Source organism: Myotis daubentonii, chromosome 10, assembly GCF_963259705.1.
Source record: "Myotis daubentonii chromosome 10, mMyoDau2.1, whole genome shotgun sequence".
Classification (NCBI taxonomy): Eukaryota; Metazoa; Chordata; class Mammalia; order Chiroptera; family Vespertilionidae; genus Myotis; species Myotis daubentonii.
This window is the reverse complement of record NC_081849.1, coordinates 47,611,473-47,632,683: the sequence shown is the minus strand read 5'-3', so window position 1 is coordinate 47,632,683 and position 21,211 is coordinate 47,611,473. Positions and strand designations below refer to the sequence as shown.

At 40.7% G+C, this 21,211-nt stretch overlaps 1 protein-coding gene across 4 annotated transcripts in view; it reads left to right on the top strand.

Moving 5' to 3' along the window:
- CDK6 (cyclin dependent kinase 6) overlaps positions 1–21,211 on the top strand; it is a 205,703-nt gene that overhangs the window by 103,419 nt on the left and 81,073 nt on the right. For all 4 annotated transcript variants that reach the window (XM_059712312.1, XM_059712314.1, XM_059712313.1 and 1 more), the window contains exon 4: positions 5,329–5,496. In XM_059712312.1, the coding sequence (XP_059568295.1) occupies positions 5,329–5,496 (168 nt within the window). The remainder of the gene's footprint in view (positions 1–5,328; positions 5,497–21,211) is intronic.

The window sequence follows — 21,211 nt, the reverse complement described above, 5'->3', positions numbered from 1 at the left end:
CATATATCCAAAAGAATTGAAAGCAGGGTCTCAAAGACATACTTGTACGCCCATGTTCATAGTAGCATTATTTAGAATAGCCAAAAGGCAGAAGCAACCTAGGTATTCATCAACAGATGAATGGATAAGAAAAATGTGGTATATTCATACAAGTGAGTATTACTCAGCCTTAGAAAGGAAGCTGATGTATGCTACACTGGGATGAACCCTGAAGACGTTATGCTAAGTGTAATAAGCCAGTCACAAAAATACAGGATGATTGCACTTACTAGTATATGAGGTATCTAGAGTAGTCAGATTCATAAGGACTGAAAGCAGAAGGGTGGTTGCCAGAGTCTGGGCAGGGAGAGAGAAATGGGGAGATATTTAATGGGTATAGAATGTCAGTTCTGATAGATGGAAAAGTTCTAAAGATTGGTTGCACAACAGTGTGAATATACTTAGTACTAAACTGTGCACTTAAAGTGGTTTAAAATGGTAAATTTTATGTGTATTTGATTTTGCAACTAAAAATGATATATATATATATATATATATGTTATCAGCAAAATTATAAAAATGAAAAGATCCTGGGACTAGCCCTCATTATTGTCAGTAGTCCTCTACTTTCTCTATGACTTTATCATCACCTGTTATGTATAGGCTCCTGTGATCTTTCACTTCTCTTCCTGTAATCATAACCCTTACCAGAAGTCAACATGTTATCGGTTCAGTATAAAAAACCTTTGTTATGTGTGATCTGTTTTAAACTGTAGCCTCCTCTGATACCCAGTAAACAGTAAATCATTGTAAAGAGAATTCTGTCGAAACATGAAGACAAATTTGAAAAGACTGTGGTTTACACATTATAAGGAGGGGGAAAATGATTATCTTTGTCTAAAAGTTGTATATGTCTTATTTTAAATTGTTTAATAGATAAACTACGCATGTATATTTTTGTGGCTAAAACTGTAAGGATGTGAATATGACACTTCAATTAAGTAGATATATCCAAAAATTATCTATTGAGAGCTGTCATTTCTGTGATTTACTGTGTGAGATAAATTGAGTGTTTTTAGTATATTTTGGACCTATTTATATTATTTTGTAGTTGGAAAAAGACCCAGCAATAAAACTTTTTCCTTTTAGAAAAGTTTTTAGTTTGTTTTGATTTTAAAGAAATAAGAGGGTTAAAGTTCTAGAACACTTAAAAAAAATTACAAGGCTTTAAAGATTTCAGACTGAAGTCCAGAGTCTTTTAGGGGAGTTGCCAAGGACAAAAACACCACCTAAAGTCACTGGAAGTCAGACTTCATTCCATGATGCGGTCCTGTTGAAACATGCTTTCCCGTCATGCATTTCAGAAAGATACAGAGTGAGGAGGCCCCAGGTGACTGTTTATCATTAGGAAGGCTAGGTATTCAAACCTTTTCTCCCAGGACTGTGCGCTGTAACATAAAAAGGCTTAACCTACGTTTAACTTAAAGAGCCTTCGTTGGCAGTATCTATGCATTGTGTCACTAAGATTACTGTGAAACATTTGAGCCTTGTATATAACAGATTAATTTAGATTAACATCTTGAGGAGCTCATTTAAAAGTGTGTCTCATGATACTGTAAGTTGAGATAGAACAGATAATAAATGCTAAGTAGAGAATCCTGTGAAATGTCTTTGATCGGAGCACTACTTGTGATTCTGAAGGAAAGGTGTTTTTTCATACCTTGTGTAGTGTTACGACTTATTCGTTCATATCATCCTCAAAAACTGGGACCATGTCTTGTGACCAGAGTTCCTGAGGTAATTGAGTGCGTGTTTCTTTTGAGACTAGGTGTTCCAATGACTGATGGTTAAAGCTGAGGGGGGTCCCCAAATCATACTTACTATAGCTCCATTATGTTCATCAACTTACCTCACAATTAAATTACTGAAGAGAATGAGATTTTTGGCAAAATTTTTTTTAAATTGTTAATTAATTCAAAGCTCACTAGTTCAAAATTCTTCTTGTGGCTAGATATTCTAGGTTTAAAAGAAAACCCTGTTTGCTAACCAAAAAAAAAAACCAAAATCTGAAGAATGGTAATTCTTGTGTAGCACTAACTTTTCCTGTATTTATAGGCATCACTTACATGGAATCAATTTCTAGTGCAAGTGTGAGGATTCACACTGCTGAACCCGTGCTTAGATGCAATATTAAGTCATTTTCATCTATGTTCCCCTTTAAACAAAGGAAAAGTAGACTCTTAGTACAAGTTCCAAAATAAGACAACTAAAAACAAATAATGATTATGGTATAATGATAAGGTGGAAAACCATGCAGCCATTAAAAATCATGTTGTATAAAAAACTTTTTTGTAGAAGTTTTGTTGTAGTGGCAAAGTATTTACAATGAATTATTACATTTTTTAAAAGAACCACAAAATAACATGTATAGAATAATAACCATTTTTATTTATAAACATTTAATATACTATGGCACAAACGTATAATGTTTATATAAATTATAGTATGATTATAGTACTTATGTAAATTATAACAATATAACCATATATTCTTTTTATACCTACATCTGATTTTTGAAACACAGACAAGAAAGACACAAAAATTATTTAAGAGTGAAGATTTCTCTGTTCTCTAAGGGGTAGGATTTTGAGTGACTTTTGTCCTTCCTATGGAATTTTTTAAAATTTTATAATTTATTGCATTAAGCATACACCAATTTTATAATTTTAAAAACTATATCATATGTGCTATAAGTAAATGCACAAATAAAAGCAGTGCACATTTATTTACTTTGTAGTCCAGGATTTTTATAAAGTTAGATGAGCCTTATTATTAATTAATTAGTTCAGATTTTTAAATGTTTGTTCTGCTAATTTGCTGCTTATTGTTTGGACAGTGACAACTGAGCCAAGCAGATTTATTCTTTGTACCATTTTAAATTGTTGGTACTCAGTATACAAGAAGCTAAAAATGATGAACCAGCATAACATTACTTTAGGTTAGTCATGCTATTTAAAATTTAGTGCTTACAAGTGTGTGCATATGTTTTCAATAAAAACTTATTTGCCACGGCGGAAGACTCCTTAACGTTTTGCGCTTCATTTTCACACTCATGTTTATTCATTGTTGTTTGGCCTATAGTGGTTCTTAAGTCTCAAAGGACTGACTATCGGTGGACAGTACAGTCTTCTCCAAAGTTTTCACCTTTGGAGATTCAGAAGATAGTAGGTCCCCCCCTTATCCACAGTGGATGCCTGAAACCACAATAGTACCAAACCCTATATATACTATGTTTTTTCCTATACTTACATACCTATGATAAAGTTTAACCTATCACTTAGGCACTGTAAAAGATTAACAATAACTAATAAAGTAGAACAGTTATAACATTATATGCTGTAGTAAAAGTTATGAGAATGTGCTCACTCTCTCCCTCCTCTCCTTCCTCTCGCACCCCCAACCCATCTCTCTCTCTCTCTCTCTCTCTCTCTCTCTCTCTCTCTCTCTCTTTATCTCTCTCTCTCTCTCTCAAAGTATCTGTTTACCAGTCTAATGACTGAGAGGGCTACCAGGTGACTAACAGCCGGTTAGTGTATTCAATGTGGACACACTGGACAAAGGGATAAACCCTTGTCCCAGGTGGGACAGAGTGGGGCAGCACAAATTTCATCCCACTACTCAGAAGAGCATTTAAAATGCATGAATTGTTTATTTCTGGAATTTACCGTTTAGTGTTTTAGGACCATAGTTAACTGTGGGTCATTGAAACAGTGGGGAGTGAAACTGTGGGGAAGCGGGGAGGACTGTGCCCATCTAGGTGGAACTCAGGAAGATCCCAGTCACGGTGTCATTGCATACCCACCCTTAGCCCTTTGTGCCCTGACCTGATGGCACTGACCACATTTTCCTGTGGTTGCTTGTGACTCTGTCTCCCCCTGGAAACAGTACATTTTAACAATTATCACAGTTAAATGATACCATGTTCCAGAAACTTCATAACCCCTTTGCATACAGTACTTCATTTAAATCTCATAATGGTGTGAAAAGGAAGCACTATTTTCTCCATTATGTAAATGGAAAAGCTAAGGCTTCAATTGTAAACAAGCTGAGATGTGAAAACAGAACTCCCATCTCTAAAGGAAGAACTAGTACCTTAAACCAATAACCAAATATGCTGTTCTCCGCGAGGGGCTTAGTGGTCCAGCTGCTGAGTAGTGTGTGTCCTCACACCATACCACCCCACAGCCATGAAGCCCATGATGCTGCCTAATCATTTTTCTAACCTTTATATGAACAGGATAACGTCTGTCCTCCCTTGTATACACCATTCTCACAATATTTTGAGAGGTAGATCAATCTTATTAACCCCAGATTTCAGAGTATCGTATCACGGTCAAATTTTGAATTCCTACTTTCAGACACTGTTTCTGAGTTTTAAATGTTCTAATTTTATCAGTTCTAAAATTAGAAATAGATGTGATTTTATTGGTTTATTTTCTGAATGCCCCCTGCTTTATGCTGGTTAAGTATGGCAATAACAGCTACCATGTATTGAATGCTTGCTACTGTGCTTAGTGCTTTACAAACAGTGATCCTACAAAATAGGTTTTGGTACTTTGCCATTTTACAGATGGGAAAACTGAGGCTCAGCAAGGTTAAATGGCTTATCTGGTTTTACCCACTACTCCTCCCATCATTGATCTGATAAAGGAGTGCATTGGGAATTTGAATTCACTTTTTCTGGACTTTCTGAATCAAAACTGTCTCTTGCTAGTGGTGTGACTTTGGGCTAATTACATGCTGTGTATCACTTTCTTGACTTGTAAAATGGGGTGATGATATTATTTACCTTAATGTTGTGGTATGGATTGAGCGAGCTACTAAATAGAAGGTACTTATAACAGTGCTTGACACAGTGTCAGCTGAATATGTGGTGCTATAAAATAATAATTACTATGAATATTATTATTATTCACTAGACTTTAACTATTGAGATCAAATACTAAACCATATAGAAGTATACAAAGTAAAAAATATTCCCCTCTCTCCACCACCTCTCCCAGTTCCTCTCCCCAGTTTGGTATATGTTCTTCCAGAATATTTCCTATGCCGTCTGAAACTATTTTTAAATTGTCCTTTCATTAATAAAGTACAGCTCCAGAGTAAACATTTTTGTAGTGATCTTGAGAATGGGAGAGTTGAGAGGTAGGAAGGGAGACGGATTCATTCATTCAGCAAATGTTTCTCAAATGCTTTCTGTGTGTCATGCACTCCCCTGAGCGCCGAGGGCTTGGCAGGTTGCACTTCTGTTTTGACTGTGTATTGATTTTCTCTTTTGGTCTTATTTAGGATATGATGTTTCAGCTTCTCCGAGGTCTGGACTTTCTTCATTCTCACCGAGTAGTGCATCGTGATCTAAAACCACAGAACATTCTGGTGACCAGCAGCGGACAAATAAAACTGGCTGACTTCGGCCTTGCCCGCATCTACAGTTTTCAGATGGCTCTGACCTCAGTGGTGAGTGAGAAAGTGCTGTTCTTTCCTTAAACTCGTTTTTCCTCTTTTCAATGATAAACTTCCCTCATTCCCTGCCCCTAATGTTGTTATTACTGGTGGTCAGCTGGAGGGCAGAACCTCTGCACTGTTTTCTATAGCCGTGGGGAGGAGGAAAGCATTCTGCTCACAGCTACAGACACATCCGGGCTGGGCTTGTTGTGGACAGGGCCCTTTGCAGAAATAGCTTGTTGCATCTTAGCCACTAGAAGGAATCAGTTACAAATTTCCAAATGCCGTTTGTCATAACGCTCTTTTCAGAGCTGCGTATATATAATGTCAGGGGGAAGCGCAGCCCAAGGTCAGGGAAAAGAGAGCACCAGGAACCTTGACCTGTCTGCAGCATCCTGGTGGGAGGAGCAGCCAGGGTGCCTGCACAAGGGTGTGAAAGCACTCCTATGGAGCTCTGGTGTCAACTGTGCAAAAAAGAAAAAAAATTCAATGTGCATTGAACTTGGATGGCCCATAAACCAGTAGCACCACCCTGCCGGGCACAGGCTCAGCCAGGCCAAAAGAGAAAGGACTCTGTTTTGCTAAAGCATTACAGTTATGATATCCTGTTCTATGTCTCATTCAGACCCAAAAAAACAAAATAGCTATTGACTTTGGTGTAGCTTCTATTTCTCCTTCTAATTCATTGTTTCTGAGATGAATTTTTATAAACTTCTGCACCCAAAAGATAAAAAGAGGAGCCTGGATGTAGGCACTGGTAACCCTGCTCTTTGAAAAGCCTGCTTTTACATACAGTGAATTCATGCATAGGTTTAAAAAATAAGCAAGGAATGCCCTTTGCTGTGCTACTGATCTGGGGCATCGAGTTGATGTGGAGGATCCCTTTGATTCTATGATGACTATAGAAATGGTCCTCAAAGCATGAGATTAAGCCTTAAGACAAAGAATCCTCTCAGGTAAATATGTCATTTTTCACATATAATCCAGCTTTTTTTATATTTTATTTTCATTGAGTTCTGCCTTAACATGGTTCAAGTACAGTTGACAAACAATATTATATTAGTTTCTGGTGTGCAGCATAGTGAATAGACATTTCTATAACTTATGAAGTTATCCCCACCCCCGCCCCCCTTATGTCCAGTACCCACTTGACACCATACATATGGGAGGGAGACTGGGGGAATGGGTGGAAAAGGGGAAGGGATTCATACATACAAGTTGCTAGTTGTAAAAACAGCCTCAGGATGTAAAGGGCAGCACAGGGAGCATACAGTGCCCTTTATGTTTAGCATCTTTAGCCTCGAAGTGGTTCTCCGTCAGGGGCAGCACCCTCCCGGGGGTGGAGATGACCGTGCCTCGTGATCACAGTGACTCGGGGGATGGAAGCGGCTACGAGGAGGCTGATGTTCTGCACAACAAAAATTGTTTCCCCACATTCCATCAACGCCTCAGCTGAGAAGTAGAAAATTGGGAGGGGAGTTAGAAATACTCTGAGAGAGGTAACTTGCCTTAGAAAGACGTTCAGTTTACAAAAGTCTTCCGCTTCCCCGCCCCTGAAATGGGGATACTACAACCTGCACATGTGAGGTTACATACTTTCCCCAACATTACATACTTCAGCAAGCATGTCCAACTCACATTTAAACGAGGCATGCGGCCCACCCGCCGCGAGTTTGACATACTTTACCTAGACTAGAGCATCTGAATTTTGGAAGGGGATTCCTTGGAAATGTGTCCCCATTATTATTGAAAGATACATAGTACTTGTCTCCTCTTTGTCCAGCATGCACCATCGTTTCTGAGAAGACCAGGCACAGGATGGTGTTTAAAGGACACGCCTCAGTTTTGGGCTGGGTCCGGCAAGCCTTGTATTCTTATATAATCACACCAGAAAGGGCCGCGTCTGTGTGTTTCCAAGTGGGAAGGGTGAGGTAGGCTGCAGGCTTCCCCAGGAAGTACTTGCGCATGTTGTAGCAGGACCCTGGGGAGAAGCTTGAATAGGCTTGATGATCCGGACAGTCATCCCAGGAGCAGATGGGAGGAACTGGTCTCCTTGAGGACATTAATTGAGGGAAGAATGAGCCATCACTAAGACACTTTATTTTGATTCCCCTAAGTGGGTACTGAAACCCATAAATAAAAACAGGAAACTCAATTGGTTTTGATTTTTTTTTTTCCTTATTAAATTTGAGGAATGGTAGCCCAGCTTGTGCGTAACTTCAATTAACATTCCATGCTTGCCGAAAGTTGATAGGTCCAGACAGGAAAATGCAGGCCAATTATTTCATAGAGAAAAGCGGGAAGGCAATCATAAATAACCTGATTTTTCAGTATCTGATTTGTGCTGCTTACGCTGTATAAAGTAAAAAAAAAAAAAAAGACGAACAAATGCAGACTTTCCTTGAAAGTGAGGGTTGGAATTTAATGGTAATAATAAAAGGTATGATTCTTATAGGGTACTGCATTTCAAATTTTCCCCGTTGCTTTTTTTAATTTACTTATTTAAAGGGAAAAAGTCCCATTTAGCATAGTGATATATTGGTTCACATACACAGGGTGACATATAAAGACTTGGAATCGCAATTTTCCAGACCAAACTGGTATTTATTTTTCCACTTCCTGAAAATACACATTTTTTCGTGGGTTATGTCATACAGGAACTGGGAATTGACTTAATCTGTGGAATGTTAAAGGCATTGCAAGTTAACTGATTCGAAACTGACGTTTTACAGCATGAGGAATGCTGATGTATTACCGACCTTCCAAAGCCTGACTCGGATGTTCCCTCCTGGTACCTCCTGCAGAACTTAATCCCTCCTTTTTGCCCTCAGTGATTTCAGAGTGATGTCTTATTAATGTCTTTCTCGATACTGCTTTCTGTCTTGTCTGTAATTATTTGGGGGGGGGGGGTTAGTTATCGGGCTGTGAGCTCCTTGAAGGAGTTAGCCTTTTGGGTAGTTACTGAGGACAGTCACTAAGCCTGAACTGTAGTTGTTGCTGTGAGTGTGTAATTACGTACGTCCACATGATTGATTTAACTTGCCTCCACCTGGTAAAGGAGGGTAAGGGCCTGTAGACACCTCACTGTCCTGGGCTGCCTCTAGCATGGCACTCAGAGGTGGGTAGGGCGTCTTGGGTTGTGACTGCTCATATACAATCAGGCATGCACCATGTATACCCTTACAGAGTGCTGTTTATACCTATTGCTTAAAAGGTTGTGAATGAAGATGTGGGTAGCTACAATGTATACCTTAGACATGACAAGAGGGCCCCCTGGCCTGGGTCTCATGCTTCAGAGGAGGCTGCACTGGCCCTACTTCAGCCATGGCTCCCCTCATGGGGCATAAAACCCAGGATACCAAAGAGATATGCCACCTGGAGCCCAAGACACACCCTGCCACACCCAGGGCATGGGAGTTCCCTGGCTAAATGGGAACTGCATGAGCAATCCTCAGGCTCTTCCTCCTAACAGCAGACTGCCCCTCTGTGTGCTCACCTCAGCAGTTCTCAGGCATAGGGGCAGAGTGTCTGTGAGCATCAGAGGCCCCTTGTGAGACAAGGAGCTGGGGATGTGAAGAGAAGTGGGAGCCTTTTCACTTAGCATGGGTTACTTTTTTCAGAAAAGCTTCTCTGAAACCATGAAAATCAATGTTTTGGCCTGGTTGAAATGGTTCCTTTGTGGAAAACCAAGGAGAACAGGTTACAGGGAAGGCCTTTCCATTGCACATGAGTGATACGTAAACGTCACAGCTGGTGCGGTTATATAATCTCAGTGGCAGAAATGTTTCAGGAATATATGCTTATCCAATAGAATGTCTATGAGACGAGCTAAAATTCTAGGTAGAGTCATTCTAATGTCAACATTTCTAGGTACTTCCTATGTCAAATGTGATGTATGGTGCCACTTACTTATATCTGTATAGACAAAAGGGAAATAGAGACCGACGACTCAGCCAGAGTTTTAGTCAGACCTGGCAGGGAGCGTCTCCGAGCAGAGCCTGGACATCACCAGCCATCCCAGGATGACTCTGCTAGTGGTGCAAGGTCTTTATTACTTTTTCCCCAAACTGAATCCTAACAGGCAGGGCCATACTGTTGCCACTAGATTTGGTGTTTTGGGAACTCCTTATGAGCCACCTCACTGTGCAGGTGGGGAAACTGAGACTCCAACAGGCATTTTGTGACCAGGTCAAGTCTGAATTCACCAGATTGTAAATGGCTTGGAGAACCCGCCACCCCCACTTCTTCCCTCTTCTCCGTAGGCTCCAGTACTTCGCAGCATATCCAGCTACGTTCTTTGGAACTCTCTGGTTGTACAAAGGGTGTCCAGCAGTTCCACAAATGTCCAACAGTCCATTTTTAAAAATAAATTGTAAGTCTTGCTGAAATTATAATTTTTAAAAAAACAACTAGCTTCTGCCACATTTTGACACAGTGGTGAGCCATGGAGGCATGAATTTGTGCCTCTTGTTGACTGATGGTTTATGTAGACTTCAGAATGAAACTTCTGCCATCCTTGCATACAGCTGAATGGCTAATCAATGTATCATTGCTTAGCAGAAATCAAGCGTTCCATATTTTTTCCATTAATTTTTTTATGTTATTATTTTTAAGTATATTTTATTGATTTTTTTTACAGAGAGGAAGGGAGAGGGATAGAGAGTTAGAAATATCGATGAGAGAGAAACATCGATCAGCTGCCTCCTGCACACCTCCTACTAGGGATGTGCTCACAACCAAGGTACATGCCTTTGACCGGAATCAAACCTGGGACCTTTCAGTCCACAGGCCGACGCTCTATCCACTGAGCCAAACTGGTTAAGGCTAATTTTTTTAATTTTATTTAGAGTGGAAGGGGAGGGAGGTAGGGGGAGAGAGAGAGAGAGACATATTGATTGGTTGCCTTCCATACGCACCCCAACCAGGGCTGGGGATTGAGCCTGCAACCCTTAGGATGCTCCAACCACTGAGCACACCGGTCAGGGCTCAGAAACTTTTTTATAAACCTAAGGGAGGAAATTGAATGAAATGGAGCTGTGTCATTCAGTCCACAAATAAGTATTAATCGCTTTCCATGTGTCAAGTAACCTAAGAAACAATAGTGAGACAAATGAATAAGGTCTTTGCTCTTATAGCACCTAGCATCAAAAGGGAGAGAGATCTTAATCAAATAGTCACACAAAGAGATGTGTAGTCAGAAACAGATAAATATGAAGGACACAGTTCTGTGGGCCCATGTGACCCAGGAACCCTCATTGGCTGGGGGTCAAGGAAGCCCTCCCTGCTCACCCGTGCCAGCCTGGGGGATGCTCAGGAGGTCTCCAGCACCCTCCTCTCCGAACCCACCTGGACACAGGCCCTGTGGACGTGTGCATCATACAATCCCTGCTTATTTTCTGTGTCTGTGTTTGGAATCACTCATTGTACGGCACCCCGTTGGCACCACCAAGTTGACAGAGTGAAACAGGACCAGAGATCGGAGAACAATGTCATCTTTTACAGGAGAAAATAAATTGTTTATGCTTGTTTCCTCTCCGTGCGTGTTGTATTTACTATGGAGACCTGGCAGGGTTTGTGCCTCAGCTTGGGCAGCCGAGTTGCTCCCACAGAAGCCTGCAGACGCTGCCAGTGCATACTGAGTAAATCAAACCTAGAGCATTACATGAGTATAATGGAAAAAACCCAAAGCCCTGTCGCCTCCGCACCTCAGGGGAAGGGCAGGACACACCTCTGAAGCCGGAAAGGCTCCTGTAACTCCCTCCCTGCTCAACATCTCCTTGCCATGACACAACCAGGTCTGTTTTGTGAAAACTTCCAGTTGCCAGTACATATTTCATAGCTAACAATGGGGTGTTTGTGCCGGTTTCGTTTTCACTTTCGCCAGTGAGGGAAGTGGAACACAATGGGGCAGTGCACAGAGCTGGGAACAGGACACGTTTTCTTCAGGATTCCCAAGGCTGGGTACGTGGAAAATGCCAGAGCCAAAACAAACATGGAAACGCATCCAGCTCCTCCGTTACGCATTCTCAGTGGTAATAAAACACATTTTCAGTTACCATCTGATAGGTTAACTCTGCCTCCGCAAGTGAAAGCAAACATTGATGACCACTGCGAGAATGAATGTCTCCCGTGTGGGAAGATAATGTGTGCCATACTGTACAGAAGGCTGCTGTTGGGGGGAAGGTGCGTGCGGGTGGGTATTTAATTGCACCAAGTATCCTTGTGAAGTTAATCAAATGACTGCTTCCCTTGTTTGTAAAAGATAGTTACTCGTTTGACTCACCTAATTCTAGCTCCTTCATCAGTGGTCAGTGTAGCGAGTTAGTTCTGGACGAAAAGAGTTTCCCTGTAAAGCCACTGCCTGGAGGATATTTTTACTCAGAGAAAGGACAGGGCGTTCTTTGCTTCCTCCATATGTACGTTCGGCCAGCAGGTCCCATCAGGGAGTGATATAGACAGGGTCGCTCACCGCCTGGTTTTTATATCCCATTATAGACACACCTTGTATGATGCCATTCAAATCTCAGAAGCTTGAGGCCAAGTTTGAGTGTAAAGACCAGGCATCGTCTTGCGGTTGACAATGCCAAATGCTTTAGAGAAGATTTGCAAGCAACGGGTTTCTCAGAGATTCTGAAGATGTGGCGGGTAGACGGGATAAATTGTTTCCTCTTACATTTAACATTCTTATGGGAACATGCCTTCCATGTTTGGTCAGGGGCTAGTCTAACAAATTGTATTTAATGAGATATTTCTAGATCCTCTAAATTTGCTTACCTCAAGTATGTTGTTTATGTTCATTCAAAAGAGTATGAGGTCCTTGGAATTGTATGTAAAAGCAATGTTTCTGTGACTTCGATCTTGATGTCCTCTTTAATTCTTTGGATATCTGAGCTTCTCAGTTTTGCAGATATCACTACTTACTTCCTTGTAAGGAAGGAGAGGTGGCAATATCTTCGTTTTGCTTAGGCTTTGATAGTATCATAGTGTAAGTTCCTAGGTCAAGATAGGTTATTGAATTCTGTTACATTGGACATATCCATTTTTAATCGCTCACACCAAATCTTACACTATTTTACTGGTTCCCACAGTGCCTTCCTGGCACGTGCTAGGCACTTGATAAATACCAGGTGGAATGAATGAAGTGAATCCTCTTGATTCTCCGGTGCCTAAAGAATGAGTTGCTAGCTCCATAGCTAGGCATGCAGAATCTTTTGTGCAGTGTAGCCCCAACCTACCCCTCTGTGCTCCCATTCCCACCCAATGACCACCCCCATACACATAAACATACATTCCTTATCATGTAACATCATCAAATTTCTCACTACTCTTTGAACTTAATTAAGTGCATTGCCAACTCCCGGCTTTCATATATGAATCAATGAATAAATTTCCAACTCTGCATTTCCCATGTTGCTGCTGGGGCCATTGCATCATCAGTTATAAGCATCTAAAGGTGTGTGTGTGTGTGTGTGTGTGTGTGTGTGTTTATTATTTGGTTTAGACGCAACTTTTAGCTCAGCCTTCCCAATTACCTGCGTCACTCCCTGATAGTAACTTGAGCTTTGAGGGAGTAACATCTACAGTTCGACTGTCTGCCTGGACAGCCAGGCCTAACCTTCAGATCATTACTGTGCTTCATCCCTCCCTCCTTATCCAAGGTCACAAACCTTCCTGCTCCTCCCCAACTTGCACACTTAACGTTTTCTGTAGGGTGTGTTTTTTGTTCTTTTGGTGTGTTTTCTAATGAAGATATTTGGAGGAACCATAGTCTCACAGGAAAAGGTTGAAAATGTCTGTGTTATAATTTCTTTTATTCGTTTTATTTAGTCCATTTGGGTCCGTAAGAGGATTAGGTACATGTCTTTGTTAATCTATGCTCAAACTTTTTCTGATTGCTTTGTAATACTGGGTTTTCTTTCCTATTTTATTGCTAATATTCCAAGTTTGCCTCTAAATGATACTCTGTGGGCCTCTGAGCTATTCCTCTTGTTGTTCCTGTGTTCTGTTTTCCTTTTCTCTAGGGATCGAAACCCAAGGTGAGTGGCATCATTGTGCCCGGCATCTGTAAGGATGTTGGTGATTTTTAAATCCTCATAAATTTCTATGTTAAACTTTACAGTTGGCTCTGGAGGAGTCATCTACCTTCAAGTCTCAGGGAAACATCCAAAAGAATGACGAGGAACATGTAGGGAGAATTTACTTTAGCACTGCTCCTATATTTATTTTGAAGGCTGGCAGAATCTAAAAGTGGGGTTGTAAACTTAACAACTCAACCATAAAAACCCCAAAATAAAGGGTGAAAGATCGCTACTACTTCTAGGTTTGGGTACTAATATAAAGTTACAAGATTTCTATTCTTCCACTGTCTTAAATGCTTTCTTTTTTTTCCTAAAACTATCCTCGTCTTTCTTTTTCCCTACTTATATTTTGGTTAATTCGTTTTTAAACTTTATGGTGTTTTGAACTGTATGGAAGTTTTCTGAATTCTTGCTGGCATACTTCGGTTCATATATTTCACGGCGATATTGAATGCTATCTGCACCTTATGTAACTGGCTGATTTCAGCGAGGTGGGGACTGCACATGGTATCAGTTCTTGTGGGAAAATATGCTTCAGTGGCTTACTGGCACTGCTCTTGGAATGTGGCATTTAAAAGTACCTTTTTACAGTGGGAAAGAATTCTGTCAAGAATAAACAGTCTGACCTTGTTAAATGGGCCAAAGTCTGTCTGTAACCTAGTTCCAGAAAACTAGCTTCTACTAGTTTAAAAAAAAAAAAAAAAGCAGATTCGAGAAATTATAACTACAACTTTATAATTAATGGGGAAAGTTGCTATCAAGAATATGAAACGAACTCCAGAAATGATGATCTTCACGTATATACAGGAACATTTCTTTGCTTGACTATAAAATCTCCCTCCTCCAGACTGGATGAAAGATCAGAAGGACAGTTAGAAAAGCAGATTTTTATTTTTCCTGGAAAGGCAAGGCTGGCTTATAGAAAGGAGCACAGGGAGGAGCTACAGAGCCTGGACCAACCGTGGGAAACCAGCAGGCTTTGGGAGACGTAGGAGTAAAAATTGCCCAGTGCCCACAGGTCTGTATATGCTGAGCTTTGGAGTGCAACAGTCTGTTCTTAACCTTTCTCCCCCCTTTTCTTTCCCACCCACCCTAAACCCATCTCCACACTCCTGTGATCTTGCCACTTCAGACTCTTTCCTTCTGTGTGAAACAACATGCCATTAGATGTTGTGCCTCCACGCCATTGGACAGTGGTCCCTCTGCTTAGATTGCCTTTCCCCTTCTCAGCCTAACAAATTCCAACTCATTATTCAAGACTCGGTGCAAATGCCACCTCCTCCCTGGAGTGGACCTGACTCAATAGCTTAAAGTTTGGCACTTTCTCTTCCGTGTGCTTTTGATTTGCCTCTGATGTAGTAGCTATTATCTATAATAATAAATATGCTAATTAGACTGGATGCCCTTGCGGGTGACCTTCTGGTCAAAGCCGGGGCTGCATGGAAAGCCTGGGTCCTGGGTGTCTGCCGGTGGCCAGAGAGAAGCCTGGGTCCCGTGTGCTGGAGGGAAGCCGGTGCCAGCAGCCAGGGGAAGGACTACTCTTGCACGAATTTTGTGCATTGGGCTCCTAGTATAATATATAATGAGACACTGAATGAAGGCAGGAAAGTGAGAGCATAGAAACTGGAGGTAGTTAAATGTAGATCCAGAGGAAAGTAGGAAAATCACATCTGATATGAAATTTACCTTATGAAAAAAAAGATAATATTCCTTTAGTCAAATAAGTGTCTTTGGTCACACATCTCCTTGTATTACACTGTTGTTATTAACATACATCTCCTTGTATTACACTGTTGTTATTAACATACATCTCCTTGTATTACACTGTTGTTATTAACATACATCTCCTTGTATTACACTGTTGTTATTAACATACATCTCCTTGTATTACACTGTTGTTATTAACAACGTAAATCCACGATCAGGGCATAGTAGTCACTGGTGGTGTAATTATTGCTGTTTTTATTGCCAGTTGTATAAATATTGTATATAGTAATTTCCTTTAATACAATTCCATTAAAAATGGAACAGCTCCTATAATATAGAATCTGCATAAGACATCTTACTGGTAATTGTGTGAATCAGAAATTTTCTAATGGCTTAATGTTTACCTTTTTGTAATTAAAATGCACCTATCATACAATGGCTTTTTCATTTATAGACAGTCTTTTTCTACAAGTAATGTCTTTTTATCAGGCCTCACATGACAGATCTTTAGCTTATTGGGCCTAAAAACCCAGCGACATGGCTGTGTTCTATCTAATTAGCCAACTGTCTTTCTGTTTCTCCTTTTCCATCCCCATAACCCAGCTTTTGCTAAAGTTGGCAAATTATATACCTTACATGTGGTCATTATATGACTAAACCCTAATGAGGGTTATGTAATGTCAACAGCCACAAAATACCATAATTTACACTTTTCATTAGACAACAAGCACCTTCAGGGAAGAAACTGGGCATCACATATTTTAAGCTCACTAAAAATAGCAATTGGTCGTGATGATGTATTTTAAGATGTTTATGTCTATTATAAAACTAATATATACTCATTATAGGCAAATTTGTGTGGTCTCAGTTTATCTCTCTTCTCCATTCTCTTGGTTCACCTTGTCCACTCTTTTTTTTCTATAGCATCATGGATTTGTTTTTCAATTTCCAAAGTTGGAAAGGCAAAGTGGGGCTTGAAAGGAAGATGTAAATAAGTAAAGGTGTGGAACACATTTTCTGCCCTTCGTTAGATTGCTCTCTTCCTGGGGCCGCTCGCCTTCAGCTCTCTTCCCTCACCCCTCCTAAAGAATAACAGGTATTGCAATTAGGTGTTGGACACAATTGCAATAAGAGTCTCGAGTTGAAGGATTTTTTTAAAAAACTAATTAAAAATTTCACCAGCACCACCACGTGCTTCCCCAACCCCCAAGTATCATACACTAGATAATGGCCATTTCTCTTAAAAGAACCCCTACTTTCTTGAGGCCAGATGAGGTTAAATTGAAAGCATTTGGAAAGATAGACTTTAAGACAGTATGTGACCGGTGTTCTTTCTAATATTGAGTTTGTTTATCGTGAGTGCGTGTATGCGCGTGTGTGTGTGTGTGTGTGTGTGTGTGTGTGTGTGTTGTTTCTATCTCATCAGGTATTGGTGAATAAATAGTTCACACCCTCCCAAGAGAATACGTCCTTTATTTTCTTGAAACAGTGACTCCATTGATTGTTTTAAAATTTCTTCCCTTGGTTCTCTCTTCCTTCTTGGCAGCATTGTTTTTGAAGTCTTAAATTGATTCAAGTGTTCCTGGAATATTCCTTTTTCTCTTCTATCATTTCCAAGTAAAGGCAAAGAGATTTCCCCCCCAATAATCTTTTTTCAAGAGGTACTATAGCACAGCACATTGGCTAGGGGGACACATGCTGGACCCAGACCTTTTGTTTGGAGTTTATCTTGCTATTTAACAAGCTGTGTGAAATTAAACAAATTCTTTAGCTTGTGTTCTGGGTTTCTTACTTGCTAAAATGAAGAAAACAATAATATCTCCCTTATAGAATTGTTGTGGGAATTGACTTAATACATAAAAAGAGTAAGTAATCAATAAAGTCCTGTAACTGAATTGCATAGTAGTAATATTCATCTTTGCACCTGAGCATGAAGACAGGTACAGAGATGAGTATACCCAACTTCAACCATGTTCCTACTACTAACCAGTTACCGAAGGACTGCTCAGATTAGAGTTTAGGTTAGTGACTTCTCAGGGAGACCATTCTCTCCTTTTTCATTATTATTTAAGTGTTTTTCAAAAGGGAGCATGTGTCTAATAGTCCTAAAATGAATACTTGAGGAAATCTTAACCACTATCACTGTTTTTTTAATAGTACCAAAGTTTGGAATATTCTTTCCAAGGTTATACATATACCTGATCTTTGAATACAGGAAGTTGAATATGCAAATCCAAAAAGTTGCAGAATTTTCATTAAGCGACTGAGAATGGGTGAGCATGTTACTGTCAATGAACTAACTGTACAGATCGTACAAACTGCCTCGCTTTCAGGCACCATCTCTCAGTGTGAGGTCTCTGAGTCCCAGAAATCCGGTGCTGGGGTTTTTTCAGTCCTTGCTCTCTGCTTATGTTCACATGCCAGGCAAGTAGTTCAGGGTGGGAGAGGAGAAACTGAGTTTTGACCCCACAACGCAACCCTTCGTGACTGTACTTCTTGTCTTTACCACCTATAAGACAAACTCTAGAAAGAAAAGAAAAACTTTTTTCAGGATAGACATGTTCTGCATTTAATCTCTGTAGAGAGGAGGGAAGATGACTTAACAGTAACAATCCCTAATTTATGAAAGTAAATTCCTTTTCTCACTGTAGTCAAATGGGTCTTTTAATCTTATTTCTAGACTAAACCACTTTGTATTACAGTCATCACTTTCTCTTGGGGGTAGGTGCTCAGTAGTTAATATTCAGAAAGTTTCATTTCCCAAATAGATTAGATTCCTCCCTGGTCAATAAGTGACTCATTGTACCATGGATTAGGAATTAATGTCACAAATAGCATACATTTCTTTCCCATAGTCTGCTTAAGATGTGTCACATAACTCTTCCAGCTATTAACCTTTCAAAGAAATTAGTTGAAAGAAATTCCTGAGGCTTTCAGCCCAGCCCTTGTATAACCTGCACTGTCTTGTTTTGTTTTACAAAGCCATGCCGGAATGTCCCCCATTCACAAAAGGGGTTGGTACCTAAACTAATAATTCAATGGCATGTTCGGTCTGCCATTCAGGGAATGTGTGTGTGGCATTTTTATGCATTTGCTTACTCTCTCATTTCGTTTTTAAGAGCAATTGTCTTAGTATTTCTCTTCTTGACCTCGTGCCTGATTCAGGGTTCAGATTAAACCATGATTCTGTCTCTGAAGAAAACATACCCTGGCTTCTCTTAGATTCAAGGGAAAGGTGTGGTTTGGCCACATAAGCAGTGTTGTGTGGAAATGCAAGTCGAGCGCTTCTGCAACATGACCTGACTAGGATCCAGCTCTCTTTAGACACTTCCTGCTCTGAACTCCCACAGACTCCTTAAGCCTCACAATTCTGCCTTTACAGGAAGCCTTTTATTCTCTACTTCAGTTTAATGTGACTTCATTTCTTTTTCATGCTGCTCATAGCTCTTTGAGATTAGAAGCGATGGCTTGTGTTTGGTAAGCATGCCTAGCATCCTCCGGGTGGACCAGAAGCCTCGGAGATGGGTGATGCTTGGTGAATTACTAGTTGTTAATGCTCTTCTTATCTTGGTGCCTATAGGACATTGCAGTGGAAATACCACTGCTCTACTAGTACAGATATTTTATTACTATTACTAGGTTCATGTAGAATTCTAAGTACAGAACATGTAGAATTCTAAGTACATAATTCACAAGACAAAGACATTTTCAAATAAACGATAAACTGCCACCAGCTTCTCACTAAAGAAACTTCTAAGAAAATGAAAATAAACCTAAAAGGAATGTCTGTGATGCAAGAAAGAATGGAGAGTATATAAGTTGATGAATATGTCCAAATAAGTCATAAACCACAGATAAATGAGATATGAAGATAACAGTTACTTGCATATACACACACACAACATATTCTTTTCATGACACATTCATGTCATAAAAATATGCCATTTCTGTTCAGAGTATTGAGAATACTTACTTTGTGCTGTAGTTGCTTAACTGTAAGTGATAGTGTAATGATTAATGAGGTCATTTGAAATATGGTTTTGCCCATCCCGAGATTCGCAATTATGATGCAGTATAAAAAGAGGATTTTTTTTTAAATCTGTCAATGCTCACTATAAAATTAAGTTCAGCTGGGATCATTTATGAGCAAAAGTGGGTTTACTATGCCTAATGGATTTAAAGTGTCAGAACCCTTCACTTGCAGCCCCCACACACCACAGCCATGGAAAGGGCCCAGCATTGTGTCATGTGATCTTTTTTTTTTAATTGCAGAACTAAGCTGCTTTCAAGGCAGTTAGCTAAAGCTCCATGCCTTCACCCCATCACACTTTCCCTCATGTCAAGTGGCACTGGAGGGACCTCTACTCTGGGTGCTATTAACCCTTCGGTTTTGTGCAGACAGCCTTCTGCTCCCACCATGCTACTCTCGTGGCTTTTCTAACGCCCTCTTCTTGCCTAGCATCTTCTGGTACATGCTTACTCCTCCCTCTGCCTTGGCTTTTGTGATGCCATAGTTTCCTACCCTTCATCCTCCCAGTCTCCTCCTTTGTGCTGACTGCCCTCCTCTGTCTTCCCCCAGATCTTCCCTGTGTGTGCTTTCTCCCTCGGCAGTCTCCTCTGCTTCCTGGAGATGGCCCTGAAGGAGGAGAACTCATCTTCTGTCCAGCTCGGTCTACTGCTTTAAGCCCCAGATCCACGTATCCAACTGGACATCATCACAGCAGCAAGACTTCCTGTCATTCCCCTTCTGGGTCCCCCTTGAGGTCAATGGATCAATCATCCACTCTGTCACCCAGGCCTGAGACTTGTCCTAGATTTTTCTCTCTCCTTCTGCCTCATTTAAAATTGTTCCTCCTACATCTCCTCTCCTGTAGAACTGTAAGTCCTCCTGCCGGTGCACCTGGATTGCGCTCCCAGCCTCAAAGATCATCTCCAGTTTCACCCTCCACAGTTACCAGAATATTCGTTCTGAAATGCAAATCTGACATGCAACCCCCACATAAAACTCTTCCGTGCCTCCCCTTCCCCTCAGGATAAAGTCTAGGCCAGCCGTGGGCAAACTACGGCCCGCGGGCCGGATCCGGCCCGTTTGAAATGAATAAAACTATTTTAAAAAAAGACCGTACCCTTTTATGTAATGATGTTTACTTTGAATTTATATTAGTTCACACAAACACTCCATCCATGCTTTTGTTCCGGCCCTCCAGTCCAGTTTAAGAACCCATTGTGGCCCTTGAGTCAAAAAGTTTGCCCACCCCTGGTCTAGGCTCTAGCACCTGGCACTTGAGGGCCTTTGTCATGTGGTCCATGTAGCATCATGCTCCTCAGCCTTCCTACTCAAGCTCCTCCCTCTGCCAATTGTGCCTTTATGTCTCCTCTGTGAAGCCTCCCACACTCTATTCCCCTGTTCCTCACCCTGCCCTACCCTTGCGGAGTTGATGTGTATATAATAATTGCTGATAGCAAAAATTTATAAAGCCAAGAACCTGCCAAGTGATATATGGAGCTCACATCACTGATTCTCAGTTGTCCCCATTTTGCAGCTGAGGACACAAAGGCATGGAGAAGCTAACATATTCCACCAAGCTGATAGAGCTCCTAAACCAGGAGCTGGAATTTGAACCCGAGCTCTTCAATTATGTCTCTACTGGCGCAAAAGCTTATACAGTTGGTAGTCTGCTTCTCCTACTCAAATGTGAGCTTTTGAGTGCAGATACCATGTCCTCAGTCAGCTTCATGTCATCTAAGTAACTGGTATCCAGCGCTTGTCACATAGTAGGCACATTTGTATAGGTATGGATGAGTGAATCATTGAAGTGATGTTGTAAATGTCTCATGAACCACATGAGAACTGATAACGGAGTGTGCGGGAGCAGTACAGACATAGCTGTGTTTCACTCACTATGTGTTTTGCCCATGAAGACCTACCACAAATAAAATGA